Raw genomic sequence first — 20365 nt, forward strand, 5'->3', positions numbered from 1 at the left:
GGGAGGCGAGCAGGCCAGAGGTGGATGAACGCAGTGCCCTTGTTTGGGTGTAGGGCCTGATCAGAGCCTGGAGGTACTGAGGTGCCGTTCCCCTCACAGCTCCGTAGGCAAGCACCATGGTCTTGTAGCGGATGCGAGCTTCAACTGGAAGCCAGTGGAGAGAGCGGAGGAGCGGGGTGACGTGAGAGAACTTGGGAAGGTTGAACACCAGACGGTGTAAGAACAGTGGTAAGGCTTCTCTCCAGTGTGTGTTCTATTATGTGTTCTCAGGCTCCCTAACTGAGTAAAACTCTTTCCACACTGGGAGCAGTGATGTCGTCCTGCTGGTTTGGACGTCTCAGGGTCTGGTTCCCCTGAAGGACTCTTCCTGCTGTCAGAAGGAGAGTCTGGTTTCTATCCGGTCAAAAACAAACCAATTATTGAATTAAATAGAGACATGAATGAAACCTCCACATGATAAAACATATATTTAGACTCAACACCATGCTATTACAAGATGAGATATTTAGCCAGTCACTAGCAGATGGGCTCAACTGAAAGGATTTCCACAGTGTGGGGAACCTCTAAAGCATGTATTACGGTGGGCTCTGGTGTATTAGAGGGGAAATAACAACGTGTATTATGGCTCTTGGTGTATTAGATGGGAAATGACATGCCTCCAGAAAGAGAGAAGGTCTGAAGCAGTGAAAAGACTAGAAACAGAGATGTGGTCTGGAAAGGGATTTGGACATTTCACAGATCGCACATTTCAAAACTGCCTGCAAACTCACATTTCAGATGCAGGAAACGTATAACAAAAAAAGGCAGAATATGCTCTGTTTAGACCTAGAACCAATTTAATGAGGGAGGTGAGAAGACAGGCAGGCTACTAGCAAGACAACTAAAACTGCAGAACACTTGGAACGTAACTCCAGCCATTGAGAAGGACACTAAGATGTTGACCTCATCCAAAGAGATTGACAGTGTGTTTTAATGTTATTATTAAGATGTATATATATCCTCCTGTTCAGCCCCATATATATGGACACTTCTTTGTCTGGTATAGAATTACCTAGATTATCAGATAGCCAGGTAGAGGACCTGGACTGGACAGAAGAGGAGGTTAGAGACGCCATTTTATCTATGAAAGCAGGGAAATCACCTGGTCTGGACGGCCTTCCTGTAGAATATTATACAAGTATATTGACATTCTTGTACCTGTGTCATGACGGGTCGAAGATGGAAGACTGGTTTGCCCAGCAGAGATCGCCCTCGTCCCTTGTAAAATCTGTCTGGTCGTAGTGTCGTAGAATGGATATGTTGTACCCTGTCGTTCTCAGGAGATTGTCTGTCCTTTCCTAGGCCACGTACGTTTACAGCTGCAGCTGATAACTCGACATCTAGGATGTCACTTCTTCTTCAGTGAATAAGAGTTCAAAGTTCTTACCAAGTTGCCTCAACGCAGCTCGTACTATATTCTGGCTGGTGTAGTCGAAATTCATCCTTCCAGCGTGGTGATCGTCACCGCCAGGGTTGAATTATTATTAATTTTTTTGGTGGTTACTCATGTTTCTTTAATGAAAGATATAGCGATACATGAAATAACTAAATAAATTCAAAACAACAAACGGAACGTGAAAACCTAATTACAGCCTATTTTTTTAAATTTTTATAAAAAATAATTTATTATCTTCAATACCATTCATTCTTTACAACTCATAATTTTCATACATACACAAATAATGGTCCAGGGTTGAAATTAGCCCTTTTAAACGTATGGACACCTCATCTGGAACATAAGGTTGACTTCCGTCAACGGACTTTTGTAGTAGGGGAGAAGGGCGTGTTTCATAGTTCTCAACCAATGTCTGTTCACTTGGGCGTGGCCACTGATTGAGCCCAGTTCACTTAATGAAAACAATTCTCTCATTTAGAAGCTAAAATTACATTTCATATTTAAACATTTAAATTGCACAAGAATTCCACAATAACTAGAATGTGTAGACTTTCCAACATCATATGTCACGCTGATAGCATCGCCTGAAAGACGCACATCGCATTCTGTTGACTGGAGTGGGTAAAGCAGATACATGTTTATTTTATTTCCAGACAAAAAGTGAATTTTTACATTTCTTTCATTAAATAATAATATAATAGTCAGACAACTGCCAATAAGCTATGTCTACATAGGTATTGGGATCTAGCCTCATTGATCTTCCAGTAAGCTATGTTTACATTGGGTATTTGGATCTGACCTCATTGATCTATCAATAAGCTACGTTTACATGGGTATTGGGATCTCAGCTATAGTATAATCCAGAAAAGCAGTCCTACCAGCTAGCAGTGTAAGGAACCTTGTCTGACAGCTAATCAACCGTGTCCTGAGCCTGTCGCCTGCAGTCTGTGGAGAAAAGTTACTTTTTTTTCTCATAAAGTTACACAGGGTCCATGGGCCACATAAATAATTACCATCCAGCACATTGTCTAGGAAGGTACTGTTCCTAGGCCGTCATTGTAAATAAGAATTTGTTCTTAACTGACTTGTCAATTTAAATAAAGGAAGAAAAAAAAGGGAATATGTTTTATCAGCCATTGGTATAATTGAACTACAATGGCCATAATGCATTGCATGCCTACTTGTCTGGTCTGTTTATTTTACACCTGCTATGTAAAAGAGACAGAAGAATGCACGATGGTCAATGCTATCTGGGATCCTTGGGAGATCCCTACCCTAAACCCTAACGTTAACCATTTTAAATGTAAACTTCAATGGGCTAGGGACGTCCCAAGGATGTATCTCTACCTGAAAATACATTATCTAAGTGATTGATAGTTGGTATTCAGCAGTCATAAAGCCTTATTTACTTTAATGAACTACTAAAATAGTGATTCTGTCAGACAGCATAGACATCAGCTCTACACTTTATTGACTGACTGATCCATTCCTCCTTCCATCCCTCCTGAAGACCCAGTGAGGGTGGAGCTCAGTCAGAGAGCTGTTGAGGGACTGGGTAGGAAGAACACTTCTACAGCCAGAGAGGTGAGAGGTCACACATGGTTTAGATGGTAAATATTTATGTCCCCTTAGCGGTTCATCACGTAAGCAAAAGGGAATATGTTCCATCATCTATGTTTATTTACATTAGTGTAAATTTGGCCACTGATATTGGTGTAATTTCTCACCCCTTTCGGCTGTTGCTGGACTTCTTCCGGGAACTTCGCAATTTCAATTGAAAACGATGGTGACAAGTTTGGATGCAACAACAGTTAAGGTTAAGTTGGGTTGATGTCTGGGTTCGCACCCAGGCTCTGTCGTAACGGGCCGCGACCGGGAGGTCCATGGGGCGACACACAATTGGCCTAGCGTCGTCCGGGTCACGGAGGGTTTGGCCGGTAGGGATATCCTTGTCTCATCGCACACCAGCGACACCTGTGGCGGGCCGGGCGCAGTGTGCGCTAACCAAGATTGCCAGGTGCACCGTGTTTCCTCCGACACATTGGTGCGGCTGGCTTCCGGGTTGGATGCGCGCTGTGTTAAGAAGCAGTGCGGCTGGTTGGGTTGTGTATCGGAGGACGCAGGACTTTCGACCTTTGTCTCTCCCGAGCCTGTACGGGAGTTGTAGCGATGAGGCAAGATAGTAGCTACTAACAATTGGATACCACGAAATTGGGGAGAAAAAGGGGGTAAATAAAAAAATAAAAAGTTGGGTTGATGTTTGGCTCTGAATATGTCTCGAAATAATGTATAAAATAATAATATAACATACTAATAATGAATAACGAAGACAATGATGGTTTTCTGTGAAAGTTCATTTCCCCTCAGGCACACATATTTGTTCTTTGATATTATGAAGGTAATTTGTGTCAAATGTACTTTCCCCACTCATTCACCCCATCTCTTTACGTTGCTTATGCATATTCGGTGGCCAGACTCAAATTCCGAACACAATGCCCATCCTGGCAGATCTAAACCTAATGTAGCACATTGTGACTTTTGTGCATCCAGACCTAATGTAGCTTGGAGTGATCAGATGACAGAAGTCACATATATGTGCCATGTGTAACAGCCTGTAGATGCTTCATATCCATTACTTTGAGAGTTTTATATAATATGACTAAATGTGTTGCAGGGGCAGTCAAGAAATGGAATGGCAAGGCCACAGAACATGACATTAGCAGAGCTGTGGGAGACCACCTCAAGCCCCTGGTAGAGATGGGGGTGGTGTTTACCACTCCTTCAGCAGGCTTGAAAAGTGGGATTGATCTGGTTGATCCATTTGTTTGTTTTCAGTAGTTGAATCGATTTTCATACTAAGAGGGACCAAGAGTCTGTTGATTGGTCGTTCATTTGTTGAAATCAAATCAAGCTTTATTTATACAGCACATTTCAGACATGGATGCAACACAATAGCTTCACATTAAAAAACAATCAAAATAAACATAAATATTTAGTACACAACATACATAAGAGGATAAAAAAAACAGAATAATAACTGAAAGACTAATGAGCATTCTAAGGAAATGCCATTGATTACAATATTAATTGGATGCAACATCCGACCCAAAATATAAGATTGTTTTTAGGAGGGGTTCTGAAAGACACTATGGGGGTGTCCACTGAAAATTGACAAGTAAAAACTTGGACCTAAAAGACACCCACCATGAGACCCACTAAATCTGTCCAAGAGTCAAACTAGATAAAAACCCACAGCAAACTTAAAGACAGGAAGCAAACCAAAAAGGTGTTGACTCTCCACATCTATCAAGACGACTGGAGCACTGGGCCAGACACTCTTAAATAGAACCTGGACCACCTTCCCACTAACAAGATGGACAAGCCAGCACAGGTGTAACACATACTGACTAACGAGGTAACACCAACCAGTGTGCCCAAGACACATTTCAGTTGAACAACTGACTAGAAAACAACTTCCATTTCACATAATCAACTACAATGCTTCACCTTCTATAATATAAACATGATGTCTACTGGCTGTCAACAATTAAAACAAGAAAAAAAAACATATTTCTAAATAATAATATACAATCGTATATATTTTTTCTCCTTTTTCTTTCTATAGAATCCTAAAACTCACTAGCTTCGAGAACTCTCGTCCACTTGGTTCAAACAAAACTCAAATCAAATTATATTAGTCACATGCGCTGAATACAACAGGTAGACCTAACAGTGAAATGCTAACTTAAGAGCCCCTAACCAACAGTGCAATTAAAAAAAAAAAAATACAGATAAGAATAAGAGATAAAACTAATCTCCAACACAGAAAAACGTGTCAAAATAAATTGTGATCCATGGTAACACACTGGTTAAATGCACAACACAAATATTTTGACTGCTCACCCTTGAGACAATCAGCAACCAAGTTGTCCTTACCACATGCTCTCGTACATATGGGTTGGCACATCTGAGAATGAATGCTGATATTCTAAAAGCATGGAAACAATGTCAATATAAGTGTACCCAAAAACTGTCAGACATAAATAATTATGATTACTAAATGTTACATGAAATGTAAATATGAAATATTTGGTTGTATAGTCTTATTTTTAATTACATTTTGCTAGGTGGGATATCCCCAATGTCAAAACACAGTTTTAACGTGTCAAAATCAATAACCAAAACCTAAACATAAAATGTGCTATAAAACACAGTTTGTACACAGTTTAATCAATAACCAATATGCAGAAACAGTTTGTGATATATTAAAAACCTAAACATAAAATGTACTGTATACACAAACATCTGACACAATAACCATATTACTTGTATTTTTTAAAACAAGCACCTTATAAACTGCACAAGCACCAGAAACGCTGTTGTTTTGACAAGCAGCAATAAATCACTGATATCGATTAGGGGGGAAATCAGGTTGTACGTGTTGTTGAAACTTAACACAACTAAACAAAACACATGGAAATGGGAGATATCTTTTACCTCACTGGTTAGAGGACAACCCGCAGAAGACAGTCAGCTACATTTTGGAGTGATGCATTTAAATGTAGGGGTCGCTAAACAAAGGAACACAACACTTATTTGTCATAACTCATCGCTAAAATCATTTGTGCGAGAGGAGGGAGACGAGGTTGCACGTCCTGTTAAAACTAACAGCTCAAAAACCATACGGAATCTGGGAATAATGTGTACATCCCTGATTAGAGTACAATTTGTAGAAAACAGCTAGTTACATTTAAGTGTTGCATTTTGATTCAAGTGGGTCACCAACGTGGTAAGTGTAACACAACTCTTTTTTTGAGAGTCAATTTTTGTTACCTCACATAAATAGTACTCTTTCAATTCAGAGCCTGGATTTCCCCCCTGAGGCTAATATCCAGATCATGTTGAAATCAATAGAACAAGGGGCAAACGATTAGAGTTCTACATTGTGACATTATTAAAATACTCCTACTACAATGTTAAAACATTCTACATTGAGACATTATTTCATTGATACCATGAAACAATTCCTTCATGTATGTATTTTCTGATGTTTGATCATAGGTATTTTATCACATTATCTCTGGTCACACTGCTCACAACTGAGATTTCTCTCCCGTGTGTGTTATATGGTGTGTAGTCCGCTTGCTAGACGTAGTAAAACTCTTCCCGCATTTAGCACAGCTATAAGATTCCTCTCCTGTGTGTGTTTTCTCTGATGTGATATCAGGCTGGTTGACTGAGTAAAACTCTTTCCACATTGAGCACAGCTATAAGATTTATCTCCTCTGTGCGTTCTACGGTGTGATTTCAGGCTGGTTGACTGAGTAAAACTCTTCCCACAGTGATTACAGCTAAAAGGCTTCTCTCCTGTGTGTGTTCTCTGGTGTTTAGCCAGACGGCCAGACTCAGTAAATCTCTTCCCACATTCATAACAGCTAAAAGGCTTCTCTCCTGTGTGTGTTCTCTGATGTTTAGTCAGACTGCTAGACTCAGTAAAGCTCTTCCTACATTGAGCACAGCTATATGATTTCTCTCCTGTGTGTGTTCTCCGGTGTCTAGTCAGACTGTTAGATGCAACAAATCTCTTCCCACATTCATCACAGCTATAAGGTTTCTCTCCTGTGTGTGTTCTCTGGTGTGATATCAGGCCAGTTGACTGAGTAAAACTCTTCCCACATTGATTACAGCTAAAAGGCTTCTCTCCTGTGTGTGTTCTCTGGTGTTTAGTCAGACAACCAGACTCAGTAAATCTCTTCCCACATTCATCACAGCTATAAGGCTTCTCTCCTGTGTGTGTTCTCCGATGTTTAGTCAGACTGCTAGACTCAGTAAAGCTCTTCCTACATTGAGCACAGCTATATGGTTTCTCTCCTGTGTGTGTTCTCCGGTGTTTAGTCAGACTGTTAGATGTAACAAATCTCCTCCCACATTCATCACAGCTATAAGGTTTCTCTCCTGTGTGTGTTCTCTGGTGTGTCAACAGGCCAGTTGACCGAGTAAAACTTTTCCCACATTCATCACAGTTAAATGGTTTCTCTCCCGTGTGTGTTCTCTGGTGTGACATCAGGCTGGATGATTGAGTAAAACTCTTCCCACATTGAGTACAGCTAAAAGGTTTCTCTCCTGTGTGGATTCTCTGATGCATTTTAATGCCCGCTGATGAGGTGAATCTCTTCCCACAGTCAGAGCAGCAGTGAGTTCTCTTCCCTGTGGGTCTCTGCTGGTGTTTCTTGAGGTGTTCTAATGTGGAGAGACTCTTCTCTGCCTCATCAGCATCATGAGGTTGTTGAGGCTCCAAAGAAGATCCACGATAGTCACGTCTCTCTCCTGTGTGAACAACAAATTCAGACAGATGGTTAAAGGCCCATAGTAGTAACATCGATGATTGAGTTATTCAAATTATTAAGGTTAATTATTAATTAGGTTTAAGGTTAAATATTAATGATGGTTTGTACACTAAGTGCTTGCCAAATTGGCACAAAACTTAACCTAACAACAACATACACCTATGGTAGAACCCCTAACTTAACCTAACAACAACATAGACCTACTGTAGGACCCATAAACTTCACCTAACAACAACATAGACCTACTAGGCATATAGAAGTAGGACTAGTCTACCTGGCCTGAGCGCAAATGTAGGCCTATAAATGTGCCTATTTGGGGATGTCTGATAGTATTTCTGATTGTCTTAACGCACCACCACTAATGAGCGGAGTAGCTTCGCAAAGCTAATTTATCTTCACCTCAAACAGCAAGTAAACAAAGTCTAATCAAAATCAATTGCAAATGAGAATAGATCTATAAAGCATTTGAAAAATATTTCCAGCTCTCGCCCTTTCGATAACCATTCGGCACGAAAGGGAAAAATGCAATGCGCTGATCCAGTGGAAAATACCTGATTACTTCTTATCCCTTACACAAATAGCCGACAACTGTGTCTATCCCAAACTCACTGGCGCGGGAACCTGAGGGCCCAGAATATTTTATACAATGTTTCAAGTTCGTTGTAGACAGGCCATGTGATTTATAGGATATTTATTTGCAATGTTTTTATTTGTAGGCTTTATGTAGGGATTTTTTTACATAGTTGTCAATGGCAATAAAAGTTACTTTTAGATTTCATTCGAATTTAGATAGAATGTAGATTAATCACAGACAATGATTTTGAGATACTATTATCAATTAAATTAAACTGTTCCATGAAAATGTGCATATGACAACCATAACTGGCAAGCAGATAGGTAAAAAGGTAAGATAATTTGCACTCCAAATGCAGGTTGCCGACTGCTTGTGTAGCCTATTACCAGCAACGTCAGAATTTACAAAGGCCAGCAGGAGAAGGTGGTTCAGGAAGAGTTTCTCTCTTTTCTGGTTGGGCTATATTGACGAAATGGCATGAAAATAAATTGGCTGAATATTATACAATGACTTATCGACAGCTCTAACAATTTGACCCCCACAGGAAATCTTCACTGGCAATTCTATAATATACTATATAGCCTAGAAACCTGGTTAAACTATAATTTTGACATCATGGATGAATTCTAGAATATACTAATATCCTAGAAACCTGGTTAAACTATCAGTATGACCTCATTCTAGAATATACTATATAGCCAAGAAACCTGGTTAAACTATCATTATGACCTCATGCATGGCCAGTCGTTGTACTCATAGTGTAATGAATTCAGGGGGTAGCCCTGAGCTGAACTCAAACTTGGGTCCAGTGACTGTCAAGCCAACACCTTATAACTGTTAAGCCAAGATTTCTGAACTTCTTGAGGAGGTCGCTAGGTGTTAGGTCACAGTTGCTACAATAGCTCTCTCTATGAATGTGAGAATGGTCACACTTCTCCTTCCCCCATCCCTCACATGTTTACCAAAACAAGCCTCTGGGCAGCCATTTTGCTGTTGTTTAAAAAACACACAAACCAGCAATCTGCAGTTAAAACAATAACAAATCTGTCATTCCACCACTATTTTGGTAATAAGATGATGATGGGGTTGGAGAAATGTAACTACTTTCAAAATTCATAGACAGACATATGGATGTAAGGACTGACCATCCATGATATCAACATTATAGTTTTAACCATGTTGAGGCTATACAGTGTTGATGCACATCGTTTCTAAACATTAGGGTTTAAAAAAAGTTTTTCTGGGTTCTGATGGGGTACAACAGTTGAAATAAGCTCATGAGGCATGTGTTATATTCTTCAATAATCAATGGCTAGAAATAAATAATTAAAAAGTCACAATATGGATGTAGCAATTGCAGATTTCCGCTTTAACACCAAACATCAAATCAACAACTGCAGAGTTTGTGCCTCTGTTTTTAAGACAGTACTTACTAGTGTTAATCACGGAACGGTTTCTCAAAACAGTCTTATGGCTAAATTCATCGTTAGAACCATTGGATGCCTTAAGATGCGTTTGGGAAACCGGGCCCAGATATCCAGGTTCCTCCTCTTCTCCCTCCTCCTCCTTTTTCGATGTAACAGTCATCTCTCCCTCCTCTTTCACTCCATAAACTGCATCATCCTCTCCTTTAACTGTAACATCCTCCTCTTTCACTCTGAACGCGTCTTCCTCTTCTTTCACAGTAACAGCCTCACCCTCTACTTCTTGTTTTACTGTGATATCCACCTCTTCTTTAGCAGGGGAGTAGCTTAGTGACCGCATGGTCGGGGATGTTAGCTAGGCTAATGCTAACTTAACCAGCCCGCTAGCTGACTAATAACAACACCGTAAATATGAAATTAAATCGGATAACTAACTAGACGGCAGAATAGGGTTTAAAGCAGTGGCTAATAAACACTAAAGCGTCTAAAGAGCTTATTGGTTCTGCCTTTTTTTGTCTAGCAAGCTATCGAGGTGTCTGACTAACTGTTGCAGCTGCTGAAAGAAGCGTTCCGTACACTAGATTATACGTCACAATAACAATACCCACAATGCACGATTGACAAGGTCATATGGATTATCTACTCTGTGCTACTGAGTTTGTATGCCAGTGTAACGGTGTAGTGAAGCTACATGTTTTAAATATATTTAACCTTTATTTAACTAGGCAAGTTAGTTCAGAACAAATTCTTATTTACATTGACGTCCTACCCCGGCCAAACCCTAACACAGACGATACTGGGCCAATTGTGCTCTGTCCTAATGGACTCCCAATCACGGCCTGTTATGATACAGCCTGGATTTGAACCAGGGTCTGTAGTGACACCTCTTGCACTGAGATGCCGAACCTTAGACCGCTGCGCTGCTCGTGTGTTGACATTACACTCGTTCTAAATACACTCAGTGATAAAGGTAAGGGATTCTGTGTAATCCACAGCAGATTTTGGGAGAATTTGAAAATTGAGTGGTCCTGGGATAAAAATGTATAAAGTTGACATTACATCATAAAATCCACGTTTTAAATCATACATTAGCAATTTATGTTTTAGTAACTACTGTTGTTGGTTTGGTGTCAAGTAAGCCTCTCTTTATATGTTATTTGCCAAATCTCAGTTTTCCATGTGGGTTTTATGCTAAAGATCCCTCTTTCAAATTGGTATCTAACGGGAAAATGCATATTCTTTAGGAGTGCTATTTTTACCCTGTCGACCACTGATCATTCATCCACACTGTGTGTCCCGTCAATGCTGGTAATTTATGACAAATGTATATGTTTTATCTCCCTCACCAACTTTAAACATCTGCTATCTGAGCAGCTAACCGATCGCTGCAGATGTACATAGTCCATCGGTAAATAGCCCACCCAGTTTAACTACCTCATCCCCATACTGTTTTTATTTATTTACTTTTCTGCTCTTTTGCACACCAGTATCTCTACCTGCACATGACCATCTGATAATTTATCACTCCAGTGTTAATCTGCTAAATTCGCCTACCTCCTCATGCCTTTTTGCACACAATGTATATAGACTCTTTCTTTTTTTCTACTGTGTTATTGACTTGTTTATCTTTTACTCCATGTGTAACTCTGTGTTGTTGTCTGTTCACACTGCTATGCTTTATCTTGGCCAGGTCGCAGTTGTAAATGAGAACTTGTTCTCAACTAGCCTACCTGGTTAGATAAAGGTGAAATAAATAAATAAAACATGAACACCAGCCATTTTAATAGCCCGGTTTTGTTCGTTTAGGTGTATTATACTTCTTCGGACATTGGCTAATTTTCCAGGTTAATTTGATATATTTTGATACTAAAATGGATGACAGTTGATTCTGATGTAGTGAATATGAGACACATGGAAACAATTGATTCATTTAATATAGTAAATTATGAATTAGTAGGAATTGTTAAATCCACTATACGATCACAATAACTTTGATCGACATTTCAACTGTTTTTTTGTTAGTATATTTTTGGACAGATTTATAGAGAATTGCTGTGGGAGTGCTATTTATATTCCGTCACTACTGATCATTCATCCATACTGTGTGTGTCCCATAATTGCAGCTTTGGAAATAAATGAATTATCCAACCATTGCTCCTTCCTGTGTTGACTCACTGACTTGAGAGACGGGACCAGGAAGGTCACCCTAGCTCGATATCTAGCTCAAGCTTGCAAAAGTTTTTTTTTCTTCGATTAAATGTTTATTTATTTAATATTATTAACATACAATATACTTGCAGTGAAGCCACTCAACAACTACATCACACCAGTCACCCAACAGACTCCCATTCAGAGCAACACACAGAAGCATCCAGGGTCAATGCCCTGCTCACCGATCTACCACCAGGCCAAAAAACGTGAACCCTCAAAAAACGTGAACCCCCCTAGCTGTCCCTCAACCATTCGAGACCCATCCCACTGTCCCCCCTCAGGAAGAAAAAACAATTAATTCCATTCCCCAACCCCAAGAACCCCCCAATGTACCAACAACCAAAAGAATGAACTAAAGAGAAAAAAGGAAAAGACAGAAGAAAACAGCAAACAACAATGCAAAATAATAATAAAACAAAATAATACATTTAAAACAAAGGACATCAATGACAACTAAAATCATAACAGCAATGCCAACTGTATATGTTTGTGTGCATGTCTGGCACTATTACATGTATGTGTATGTTCTTGAATGTGTTTATTTGAGTGAGTGAGTGAGTGAGTGAGTGAGTGAGTGAGTGAGTGAGTGAGTGAGTGAGTGAGTGAGTGAGTGAGTGAGTGAGTGAGTGAGTGAGTGTATATGCATGTGTACCAACACCTGCACGGCACCAGCCTCAGGCAAACCGGCATTAGTTGTAAAAACACCGCCATTTAGTGTCATTCAAATTTACTTTTTATTATGTTTTATTTTGACTTTTATCTGTTGACCATCATTATATCTCCTATCATCTATCTATCATGAGGTAGTCACCTGGAATGCATTTCAATTTACAGGTGTGCCTTGTTAAATGTTAATTTGCGGAATTTCTTTCTTTCTTAATGTATTTGAGCCAATCAGTTGTGTTGTGACAAGGTAGGGGCGGTATACAGGAGATAGCCATATTTGCTGAAACTTTTAGAACGCTAAAGAATCACGTGGTATTGAAAGCCAAAGGAGTGACTCAAAACTATGAAAATGCCCAGCGTGTAAACTTGGAATCAATCACACGCTTGGTCGAGGGGTTCTTAAATGACAGGAATAGTGACTTGGAGATTTTGAGCTCCTACAAAAAGATTGTTAGGGATAAAAAGGGCTTCCATCTGAGGAATGCCCCACTCATTAAAAGATTCAGGGTTGTCTATGACAAGAGAGTGCTTCTGCCTGACGGGACTACATTGCCCTATGGCTACTGACTTATGCTACAGGCCGCAGTGTCAGGCGTGACTCAAAAACTATGGAAAAAAAATACCCCTCGTGTAAAAACTAGGAATCAATCACACGCTTGTTTGAGGTGGGTTCCTAAATGACAGGTATAGTGACTTTGAGATTTAGGAGCTCCTACAAAAAAGATTGTTGGTTATAATAAAGGGCTTCCATCTGAGGAAGGCCCCACTTACTAAAAGATTCAGGGTTGTCTATGACAAGAGACTGCTTTTGCCTGACTGGACCACATTACCCCTTTGGGTGTTGACTTATGCTACAAGCTACAGGGGTCTTAAAGCTTAAGATATAATGACTGCTGTAGAAGGTTTTGACCCCCGGTTGCAACTACCATTTTCGGCCTTAATCGCAGGGCCTTCGAATAGTGGTAAAACTTGTTTTGTAAAAAGTATTTTAGAGAATTCTGAACATGTGTTATCTCAAAAGCCTGATAATGTTGTGTGGTGTTATTCATGTTATCAACCTCTGTATGATGAATTGTTGAAGACAATAAAAATCAAGTTTGTTGAAGGAATACCTGATACCCTGTCTGATGATGAACTTTTACCTCCTCATAAAAACAATCTGTTGGGTTTGGACGATATGCTATTTGCAGGTAGCGAACATCCCGAAATTGCCCGAGCGTTTAACCAATATACTCATCATAGAAACCTGTCCGTGCTTTACTTGGTGCAGAATGTGTTTCACCAAGGTAAAAATAGCCGCACTATCAGTTTGAACGCCAATTACATGGTTTTGTTCAAAAATCCTAGAGACAAACTACAAATTAACACTCTAGCTCAGCAGATGTACCCGGGAAGGAAATCCTACTTTATGGAGAGCTACGAGGACGCTACCCAAGCGCCATTTTCTTATTTAATCGTGGATTTAAAAGCAAATACTCCAGAACACCTGAGGCTACGAACCGGTCTGTTCCCGTGGGAGTGGCCGGCTGCGTACATTCCTAAAAAAAAAAAAAAAAAAGCCGCTATGTCTCTGCGTTTAAAAAGAAACTTGCCCCTCTTGAGAAGCATAGTTGGGGCTACATCTAATGAACGGAAGGCCATCTTGGGTCACTGTTCTTCAGATCTCATATTATCCCTATGTGAGATTGCTTTGAATCTTCTCAAAGGACGCATTCCACTCACCCTGACACAATTGAAAAATTAAAGAGACAAAAGACCTCGATCAAGCTCTTTGCCAATAAAAGGGTCAGTCTTCAAAAGAAACGACATAGCATACAACAGTCTGGCGGTTTTATTCTACCTTTACTAAGTATAGCCGTGCCCTTCATCACCAGCCTTATTGCAGCCCGACGTGGTGGTTGAACACATAGGGTGATGGCCAATAAAATGTATCTGGTGCCACAACAAGAGTTGGATAGACTTAAAAAAACAAGTGCAGGGGCCCCCGAAAATATCAGACAAACAGCGGAAAATGATTTGGATACGGCCATGAAGGATATTTTGAATCAAAAAGGATTGAACCCCTACGATAAGGTCCAAAAATACACAAACCTCTTGCAAAGGTATTTGTCCTTGGTGAAACAAGGGGAGAGAGAGACAGGCCATTTAACTATTTCCCTACAGGACCCTTTAAAAGATGACGAGCCTCGCGAGAGCCACGCCCCTGTAATGCCTGTACCTGCGAGCTTACCGTCTGAAGATCAAATGCCTGTTGAAGATAAAGTTATGCATGACTTGTTAACCCATGTTCCGGCACGTAACAGGAAAATGTTAGCTACATTATGAACAAGCTAAAAGACTCAAATGGGGCAGTTACTTGGAACGACAAAGGAGAGTTTATCCTTCAGGGTGCGGTTGTCAAGGGTTCACATATACTTGACTTGCTTAAAAGTACCACATCTGCCCACAAGGTTGCTGATAACCGCAGACCTCCAGGGTGGCTTCAGTTTCTTAAGGCCCTGGCCATCCTCAACATACCCCTCTCGGGTGTACCCAACTATAAGATTCGGCAACAGATTCACTCTTTAAAACACAAACCTTCACCGAGATACAGCACCCCTAAAGATGCCCCAAAACCCTCGCATCCTTATGAAATGAATGACGATAACCCATTTACCCCACTGAACGCCTCTGGACCTTTCCCTAATCCCGATCTCTCTGGGTGGTTAGCCTTTTGAATGACTTTTGAATGACTATGATTAAATTCAATACATTTTATTTGAAAAAATAAGCAATTTAACATTTGTGGCATTCTTGAAACATTAGGCGTGAGCATACGCCTTGATTACATTTTCTTAGAGGATACACATTTGAACACTTTTGATATTTTCTAACAAAACAAGCTACAACTTTATCATTACTTCTTAAATCATCCTTATAAAGAGACATAACATCTTCAAAAGAAACTCCCGGGCTCTTTGGCATAGGTAGAATACACAGTGTTGACCGCATGTCGTTGAATGGGTATCTTGCACCTGTTTGATGTTGTAGTATATCTTTGAGCCGTTTTTGGTCAGAAATTCTTTCATAGATTTGGGGAAATGTGAAAAACCGGGGGGAAAGCCATAGGAATCAAAAAAAAGTTTAGATTTTTCTTCCTCCTTCCTCTTCTAATGTCACAGCTAGCCAATGTTCACCCGGCATGTTTTTAGGATGGGTATTGACAATAAACATTGCAGGCCGCACCTTCCATTTCTCCATAGGTAATTCATCACAAGCCAACACTCCGCAAAATTGTTTTCCAATCAGTCGGCTCATCAGCCCTTCCAACTCTTGGGTATTCATGTCTTTGCTCAACGATCCTTAATAATAATCTACTAAAACCTGTCTTCGGCTATTCACCTCCAAGATTGAATCAGAGCAGGCATAAACAATCATGCTAACGGTACAGGCTAAAGGTGTACGGAAACGCATTTCCAGCCTGAGGTTACCTTGGGACACCACAGAAAGATTTCCTGAGGTGTCATCATCTGGGGATAAATTGAAAGCATACATTGTGTAACCCTCTGCAAAATCATTTCTGTCAATAGGTAAAGAGAGATCTTTTAGATGCCTCCCGGTAGCCAGGAATAGATTGTAAAATTCTCGCAAAGATATGTTGTTATTAAATTGCGGTTGGAAAGCCTTAGCAGGGACCTGACGTCCGTCCTGACACAGAGCGACATACTCTGCATTGAAGTGTTGAAAATTAAATGGGTTTTTATTTAAGCTGCCCGTATTGGAGGCGTGATCAACCAAACCTATAACCACGTATCGCGGTAAAGGGCCTGGAAATAGGTTTTCTTGACTGCAGATTCTGCTGCCCACAGGTATGCTAAAGGTTTTCATGGTAATTCTTTGGAGAGGGTAAAGGGCATTTCCTTTCAGCAAAGCCTGTGAGTGACCCAGACGAACTGCCGGAGATACCGATACTTTTTTAATAAAAAGCGTGGCCCCCAACACTTTTAAGCTAAAGTCCCCATCCGTTGCAGACATTAGGCAAAACTCATCCTTGGCCCTGGTTAATTTTAGTCTTAAATCAACCGCATTTAAGAGTAAACGTTCTTGAAAGAAAATGTCAGAGTGTATAGGGCCTAGCAGATGAAACTCTCGAGATTCTGCACAGTAGCGAGCCCGGGCGGCCAGGCCTTTATTTGCACCTGTGGATGGGTCTGTCGATTCCATAGAGCCTCCTGCAGTATCCTTGCTAAAAAGCCCTGCGCTGAATTGGGTCTTGAGAGTGTCTTCAGAGTAGTTGAGTAAGCATTCCATGATGGCACGGTAGGGATATGTGGCACTGCTTTGACTGATTAGACGTTCCCCCAAAGTCACATCCACTTGGGAGAAGATGGTGGCCACTGGGTAATTAATGAGACTCACTTTGGCATCGTTTGCAATATCAGTACCGTCTCTTTTGGTCACTTTTAGACGCAAATGCACCAAGGTGTTGTTGAGGTCCAGATAGTTGTCACCGTGGCCTGGTATGAAAAACTCTATGGGGCCGTTGTCTGTAATGGCAGAGAGTGGGGCTATCTCCACATAACTGGACCTCTCTACTGAATGTTGGGTTAAGGGGGCCGTGAAAAGATCGAGCTCTGTTTTTATAGCTTCAGAGGACATGCGGTGTAAAAGAGCCATGGTGCTTGTTCTTTTAGAAAATACTTCCGAGTATTCTTTTTACCGTTTTTGGTCCAGACCTCCTCACTTTACCCCGTCTTTGACTAACTGAGTTTCTTTTAACCGTTAACCTTCGTTTTTTAGGCGCAAGTCTTCGCCTTCTACCGGGAGGTCTCTTTTTCGGTCTTCGAGACAACATCATCAACCCCGAGCCTTCTTGACTCTCGACATCTGGTGACGCCCTTCTGGTTATCGCATTGGCGACAACCTCACTTACTATATTTTTTGCTGCTGATTTTAAATGCGGTTTGGCTATGCTGAAGCCTCTCTTCATAAACGGTAAAACCATCCTAAAGAGGTTACGAAATATCCCGCCGATCCCCGAACCATACATGGTGGGCGACCCATAATAGCCGGGTAACCCATTACCCACTTGATCCACATAGTATGTGACATACCGGTTAGGGTCGAGATGTCGGTGTTCCATAATTTTAATTTAGATGTATTATGTATATAAAATATATAATACTAATATTATATATGTAGAGAGGTTTTGGTGGGTCTAAAGTGGAGTTTTACAATCGTTTTACCATAAGTAAATTCAATGTTTTCGTTCTGATCTGTTTTAAGCTCAACAAGAATGTTTTCAATATATTTCTTGCTTACAGGTACGTAGTGTGGCTTGTCGTAGGTGACAGTGACTATGTCGCCGTCCTTTCCGTCTATATGAACTGTTCTCAGGAGGGGCACACAGCTGTCTCCGACCCTTTGATAGGATATGATGTCGGTATACACAAATATGTTGTAAAATCCTGCATGTATATCCGCGGGGAATGGGAATAATTTATCTCTCACATACGTCCATTTATTGGGCCCCATCCCTAACATGTATGCTAAATTACCTCCGGTCTTTATCCCCCCGGAAGCATCTCCTGAGATTTGTACCCTTTTATGTATTGGGTTGTACATCAGGAATATTTCCATACTGTTCTGCGATAGACGTTCATTCAACTCGGAGACGAGCCTTTCGACGGTTCTATAGAACCCTTTTTTAACCTTAATAAATTTTGCAGGTTCCGTTAACTTTTTGAAATAAAATTCCCGGTCCTTATCTTTGATATTATACCAGCTATGGGGGTATGTAATCTCGCTGAGCCCTACTTCCCAGGCCTCTGATAACTCTATAGGCTTTGGAAAATTGGTTGTATAATTAGAACTCTGATTATTACGATATATATGTGCGGACACATTACTGGGGAGAGTCAGGTAGAAGCCGCTGTGTTCCATTATGCCCTCCGGTGTACACCCGAATGAGGATGTATTTTATCATGCATGGGGGTTTAAATTAACCCCTGATGCCTCCAGTACATCCTTCTCTAATACCCAGCTGTTGAATTTTAGCGGCCAGTTTTTCCAGCGGACCAGCACCCATTTTTGACCGTTCTCTCTCTTTTGATCTAGAATCTCCTCTACGTGAAACACCTTGTCTTTACCAACCTTTACCTTCTGTAATTCCTGCTCATAAAAAGATCCCGTTATAAGTTCCCCGTCATAATCTTTTAATATGTAGACCGGGGGTATGCGCGGCAGACATTCTGTAACCGTGAAAAGCTCATCACTGTATCCTTGCACGTATTTTTTATCGAAAACACCCCTCAACTTGGATATACGAACCAAGTCCCCCACAATAAATTTATAATGTATTTTTTTCTTACGGCGAAGAGGGAGCAAACCATACAGATTTTTAAAGACTTGAAAAGAGTTTTCCGAAGAGACCTCGGAGGGTTTCATCCTTATACTTTTATGATAACTATTGTTATACCCAATTACTAAATCTTGAACTATATCGATATATCTATACATGTTGTGCGCTGTAAAATAGCGCCACATCCGCTCCTTCAGAGTTCGGTTAAAGCGTTCAACCACAGAAGCTTTCAAATCCGATCCTGTAGCAAAATGTACTATATTGTGCTTTTTCATGAGTTTCTGAAAGGTCTTATTAAAAAATTATTTTCCGCCATCGGTCTGCACTTTCTTGGGGGCGCCTCCTTCCTTCAAGATAGAGGCAAATGCCCGGGTCACCTCAGCGCCACTCTTATTCTTTAAGACCCGGACAAAAGCTATTTTAGAGAAAATATCTATGACCGTTAGCATGTAGCGGTTTCCTTCATTTTTATCTGCAAGGGCCTGCATGTCACATAGATCAGCCTGAAATTGGGACAATGGGTGTGTAGAAAAAACTATATTTCTAGGAAAATGTTTTCTCACAGGTTTATGTGCGCATCTTGTTCGGATAGCCACTCATTGACTTTAGCATCGCTTAACCTGCGACCTGTTTCTTCGGCTAAAGCGCGCTGTAAACGCTCCTTACCACCATAAGACCCCGGGTTAGAGGGATTATAATAAATGTTTTTCAAAATCTGCTCTGCCATCCTTCTTGCCTCTCTGAGGTACAATAACGTTAATGAGCCACTTTCAAATAACAACAACATTTAATTTTCATTTTTGGGATTTTTATTTTCATGAAAATATTAGGTATTACGTATACAGACAATCCCTAATTCGTTGCAGGATACATGCCCCCCCTTTCTCTATGATCGAATCATGTAAAACCTTGTATATTTGGGTTAGATTAACAGGTTTGTTTCGCTGAATTTTTACAACAGACACATCAGCTATAAAAGTATATAAACAACAAATATGATACATGTTACAATTAAAGGGTGTTTCAAACAAATAAAATAAAATCTTAGACAAGGTTGTTTCTAGTTCTTCAGAATCAACACCAAGCCGGGTTACCATGTGTGTCCATTGTAGAACCTCGCCAGCATGGCGTACATGATTCATGATTTGGTCCATTTTCAAAACACGCTCTACATTAGCCCCGGAATTGGGGGTTTTGTAGAACGAGACATTGTTCACTTTATTTTCAATAATTTGATGCATAACACCTGTAAGTTCTCTCAAAAGATTTTTTTTATTTATTCTATCTAACATCGTATACACATAGTTACCCATTGCTCTACATCTAAATAACAAAAATGTCACTCGGGCTCTTGGGGTTTAATGAGCC

General features: G+C 40.4%; 1 protein-coding gene across 1 annotated transcript; it reads right to left on the reverse strand.

The window, feature by feature from the left end:
* Positions 1-4315: 4315 nt before the first annotated feature.
* On the reverse strand, positions 4316-10344 carry LOC115115870 (zinc finger protein 501-like). Its single transcript, XM_029644351.2, has 2 exons — positions 9790-10344; positions 4316-7762 (listed from the first exon to the last, which is right to left on the reverse strand). Exons 1-2 carry the CDS (start codon positions 10118-10120, stop codon positions 6558-6560), a joined length of 1536 nt encoding a protein of 511 aa, XP_029500211.2. The 5' UTR covers positions 10121-10344; the 3' UTR covers positions 4316-6557.
* Positions 10345-20365: the final 10021 nt, after the last annotated feature.

This window comes from Oncorhynchus nerka, linkage group LG21, assembly GCF_034236695.1.
Source record: "Oncorhynchus nerka isolate Pitt River linkage group LG21, Oner_Uvic_2.0, whole genome shotgun sequence".
Taxonomy (NCBI): Eukaryota; Metazoa; Chordata; class Actinopteri; order Salmoniformes; family Salmonidae; genus Oncorhynchus; species Oncorhynchus nerka.

Bases quoted from the DNA above. Each gene is read 5' to 3' on its own strand.
- LOC115115870 (XM_029644351.2), bottom strand. From the start codon at position 10,120: ATGCGGTCACTAAGCTACTCCCCTGCTAAAGAAGAGGTGGATATCACA. The intron at 7,763-9,789 runs GTAAGTACTGTC...TTGTTCACACAG, and splicing joins CCGTTCCGTGATTAACACTA to GAGAGAGACGTGACTATCGT.